Below are 5,275 nucleotides of genomic sequence, written 5' to 3'. Positions count from 1 at the left end.
CATAATTCAAAAAGCGTCACGTGGCACTGTGACGTTCCTAGGGAGGAACGAAGCGTAAGCAGCGCAGGGCACTTTGGGAGGGGGATCGTTTCACACGGCTCCATTACAGCGCTGCCCGCTGCCTCCATGGTTTCCCTTCCCTCCCCATTACCGCCTCCCGTCCCTAAGCCCCAACGGGAAGGCTGGGCCTAGGGTGGGGGAGGCCGGAGTGAAAGGAGGAAAGCGGAAAAGGGAGAAAGGGAAGAAGTGAGGAGGAAGGGTGAGTCGGGAAGGGTTAGTGGTAGAGGTTAACGTGCGAAGCGCGCAAGCGCAGCGGACGGACTGACGGACGCGCCTGTGCTTCTGCTGCCGTGGCTGCAGCGTCCGCCCGAGTCACGTCGAAGCAGCGGCGGCGGCGGTGGTGGGGGCGGCGGCGGCGGCGGCGGCAGCAGCGGAAACAAGAGGGGAGCAATGGCGGCCGACAGCGGAGAGGAGAAAGATATAGAACTTATTGTTCTAGATGCTATTGTGTCTGAAATACCAGAACAGGATAATGAACTCTATAATCCAGAGAGTGAACCAGATAAAAATGAGGAAGAGGGTTCAAAAAGAAAAAGAGACCGAATGGAATCTACTGACACAAAGCAACAAAAGCCTTCTGTTCTTTCAAGACAACTGATTTCTAAGCCACTGAGCTCATCAGTCAGCAATAACAAAAGAATGGTTAGTACAGACGGAAAGCCATTCACAGAGTATTAAAATGAGGACTATCAAAGATCTGAAAGATACAAACGTCTAGAAGCTGATCGGAAGACTCGTTTGTCAAGTAGTGCCTCCAGAGAACCTTATAAGAGTCAACCTGAGAAAACATGTCTGCGGAAAAGGGATCCTGAAAGGAGGGTCAAATCCCCTGAACCGGATGGTTCTGAGAGAATTGGGCTTGAAGTGGATAGACGTGCAAGCAGATCCAGCCAGTCTTCTAAGGAGGAAGTGAACTCTGAAAAATATGCCTCTGACCATGAGACTGGCAGCAGTGGTTCTTCTGATGAGCAAGTCAACAGCACTGAGAATGAGGAGGAAGGGGTGCAAGATGTGAAGGAAGATGAAGAGGTGGATGACGATGGAGAGGAGGAAGAGGAGGAAGATGAGGAGGAGGAGGAGGAAGAAAAAGAGGAAGAGGAGGAGGAGGAGGAGGAAGAAGAATATGAACAGGATGAGAGAGACCAGAAGGAAGAGGGAAATGATTATGACACCCGAAGGGAGGCTATCGACTCTTTCCTTCACGGATGGGCGGGTCAGATCTGGTTCAGGAACAGATGGATCAGAGGAGAAAAAGAAGGAAAGGAAGAGAGCTAGAGGCATATCTCCTATTGTTTTTGATACAAGTGGAAGCTCTGCATCAGAGTCATATGCAGGTTCAGAAAAGAAGCACGCAAAATTACAATCTGCCGTTCATGTTGTCCGAAGAGATCAAACCAGTAAACTCAAATATGTCCTACAGGATGCGAGATTTTTTTCTCATAGAGAGTAACAGCCATGAGAATGTGTCCCTTGCCAAAGCTAAGGGTGTATGGTCTACACTGCCAGTAAATGAGAAGAAATTAAATGCTGCATTCAGATCTGCAAGGAGTGTTATCTTAATATTTTCTGTGAGAGACAGTGGAAAATTTCAAGGATTTGCAAGACTTTCTTCAGAATCACACCATGGAGGATCTCCTATACATTGGGTACTTCCAGCAGGAATGAACGCTAAAATGCTGGGAGGTGTCTTTAAAATTGACTGGATTTGCAGGCGTGGACTACCCTTCACTAAGTCGGCTCATCTCACCAATCCTTGGAATGGACATAAGCCAGTAAACATCGCACGTGATGGACAGGAAATTGAACTTGAATGTGGAAAGCAGCTTTGTCTTCTATTTCCCCCTGATGAAAGTATTGACTTGCATCAGGTCGTTCATAAAATGCCTCACAAGAGAAGAATGCATTCTCAGCCCCGGTCAAGAGATCGTCCATCCCGTCGAGAACCAGTCCGGGATGTGGGAAGGCGTCGACCAGAAGATTATGATATTCATAACAGCAGAAAGAAAGCAAGGATTGACTATGCCCCTGAGTTTCATCAGACACCAGGGTATTTAAAGGATCCACGATACCAGGAAGTAGATAGACGGTTTTCAGGAGTTCCCCGAGATGTGTTTTTAAATGGATCCTACAATGATTATTTGAGGGAATTTCATAACCTGGGACCACCAGCACCTCGGCGAGGAATGACTCCTTATCCTGGAATGGAACGACCTCCACACCATCAGCACCATGCTCCACCTCCTCAAGCTCATCCCCCCTACTCAGGACATCACCCAGTACCACATGAAGCAAGATACAGAGATAAACGACTACATGATTATGATATGAGGGTGGATGATTTCCTTCGTCGAACACAAGCTGTTGTCACCGGTCGGAGAAGTAGACCTCGTGAAAGAGATCGGGAGCGACAGCGAGATCGCCCTAGAGATAACAGAAGAGACAGAGAACGAGATAGAGGACGTGATAGAGAACGAGAAAGAGAGCGATTATGTGATCGGGACAGAGACCGAGGGGAGAGAGGTCGATATAGAAGATAATGTGCTTTTGGAAGCACCGAGTCTTTAAAAATAAAAAGAATCTTGTATTTTTCTTGTTGTGTGTGTTTACAAGTAGTAAAACTATTTTCAACTGTCTACTTGAAGTTCATTGTGTAGAAGGATTTATTATGACCCGCTTTGTTCCAAGCATGCAGTATAATAAGAACTGGAAAAACTCAAATCCTCCAAAAAATGCACAGTTGACAATTTGAGTTGAGGCTTTTATTGTGGCAGAATGGAACAGTCCAAGAATGTAGATATTGATTCAGTCTCCATAAATGTTCATCTACATATAATATGTTCATCCTATAGCTTTTTGTTTGTTTGTTTGTTTGCTTTCTTTCTTTTGGATCTTGATGGATGACTGCCACAATATTTTGCTTTGATATATTTCTAAATGTAGGTTCAGTAAAAATAATGCTGCTATCAAGTATGCAAATATTGAAATATGATGGTTTGACTGTAAGGCAGTACTGTAGCAGCCTCTTGGTTTCTCCTTTTCCTTTTTTTAATCTTAAAAAAAGTCACTTTTTATGTTTCTTCCATCTTCAATGATGAGAGCAATATTAAGAAGACATTGCTATCTACTTTTTAGTCTTTTTAGATAAAAAAATTCCTCTGTTCAGTAGCATGGTTGATGCTATTGTTTAGCCTTCCCCTCCAAACTGTATACATTGGCTTGGAATGTTCACAACTTGCATGTGTGGCAGCGGAAGATAATTCCCATATTCTACATTGCTACTGTTTTGTATAAAATAAATTGGTAAAGATTGACAAAAAAAAAAAAAGAGTCACGTACCACAGTAGTCATTGCAGCACTATTTACAATAGCCGGGACATGTAAACAATCTAAGTGTCGATAGACGGATGAATGGATAAAGAAGATGTGACACATATGTACAATGAAATATTACTCAGCCATAAAAAGAAATGAAATTGATTTATCTGTAGTGAGGTGGATGGACCTAGAGACTGTCATACATAGTGAAGTAAGTCAGAAAGAGAAAAACAAATACCGTATGCTAACACATATATATGGCATCTTAAAAAAAAAAAGGTTCTGATGAACATAGGTTCAGAACAGGAATAAAGAAGCTGAAGTAGAGAATGGACTTGAGGACACAGGGAGGGGGAAGGGTAAGCTAGGACGAAGTGAGAGAGTGGCATCGTAATATATACGCTACCAAATGTATAATAGTTAGTGGGAAGCAGCCACATAGCACAGGGAGATCAGCTCAGTGCTTTGTGACCACCTAGAGGGGTGGGATAGGGAGGGATGGAGGGAGACGCAAGCGGGACGGGATACGGGGATACATGTATACATATAGCTGATTCACTTTGTTATACAGCAGAAAATAACACAACATTGTAAACAATTATACTCCAACAAAGAGGTTTAAAAAATTTTTAAAGACCATAATGAGATATCACTACATCTATTAGGACAGCTAAAATGAAAAATAGTGACAATAACAAATGCTGGCATAATGGAGAATCTGATCTCTCATATATTGCTAGCGAGAATGTAAAATGGTACACTTGGGAAATCAGTTTGGCAGTTTTGTTAAATTAATGAAACATACATTTATACAACCCAACCATTTCACTCCTTGGTATTTATACCAAAGAAACAAATACCTATGTTCACACAAAACCAGTAAATGATTGTTATAGCAGCTTTAAAAACAACTTAATTGAAGAATAATTGACATATAACATCATATCAGTTTGAGATGTACAACATAATTGTTTGATATTGGCATATGGTGCAAAATGATCTCCACAATATGTCTAGTTAACACCTTTCACCATACATGGATACATTTTTTTTCTTGTGATGATAACTTTTAATACCTACTCTCTTATCAACTTTCAAATATACAATATAGTTTCATTAACTAGAGGCAATATGCTATACGTTATATCCCTAGGACTTATTTTATAACTGAAAGTTTGTACCTTTTGACCCCCTTCACTCCTTTCATCCACTCCCCACTCCCTTGCCTCTGGCAACAACTCATCTGTTCTCTGTATCTATGAGCTCAGTTTTTTTGTTTTGTTTTGTTTTAGATTCTACATATGAGAGCTAGAGCAGCTTTATTTGTAACAGCCAGAAACTGAAACAAACAAAATGTTCCTCAATAGGCGAATGGCTAAACAAACTGTAGTATACCCATATTATGAAATTAGCAGGAATTAATTAACTCAGCAATTAAAAGGAATGAACTATTAATACACAACAATTTGGATGGATCTCAAAAATACATTACGCTAACTAAAGAAAAGTGAATCTCAATGCCACACACTATAAGATGCCATGTACATCAGCAGTCCCCAACATATTTGGCACCAGGGACCGGTTTCGTGGAAGACAACTTTTTCCACAGCCAGGGGTTGAGGGTGTGGTGGGATGGATCAGGCAGTAATGCGAGCAATGCTGAGCGATGGGGAGCGATGGGGAGCTGTGCGGAGCGGTGGGGAGCAATGGGGAGAGGAGGGGAGCGATGGGGAGCGGTGGGGAGTGGTGGGGAGCGATGGGGAGCGATGGGGAGCGGTGAGGAGTGGTGGGGAGTGGTGGGGAGTGATGAGGAGTGATGGGGAGCGATGGGGAGCGGCACATGGAGCTTCACTTGCCCGCCGCTCACCTCCAGCTGTGTGGCCCGGTTTCTAACAGGCTG

The 5,275-nt window shown here is 43.1% G+C and overlaps 1 protein-coding gene across 1 annotated transcript; it reads left to right on the top strand.

The window, feature by feature from the left end:
* Positions 1-450: 450 nt before the first annotated feature.
* On the top strand, positions 451-2,597 carry LOC309807584 (YTH domain-containing protein 1-like; the record flags this gene model as incomplete). Its single annotated transcript, XM_082627407.1, is given in 4 exon segments — positions 451-735; positions 739-1,253; positions 1,255-1,489; positions 1,491-2,597. Coding segments are annotated over 4 exon segments (2,142 nt in total).
* Positions 2,598-5,275: the final 2,678 nt, after the last annotated feature.

This window comes from Mesoplodon mirus, assembly GCF_964341445.2.
Source record: "Mesoplodon mirus genome assembly, chromosome: 7".
Taxonomy (NCBI): domain Eukaryota; kingdom Metazoa; phylum Chordata; class Mammalia; order Artiodactyla; family Ziphiidae; genus Mesoplodon; species Mesoplodon mirus.
The sequence above is the reverse complement of the archived record's forward strand: the minus strand, read 5'-3'. Positions and strand labels throughout refer to the sequence as shown.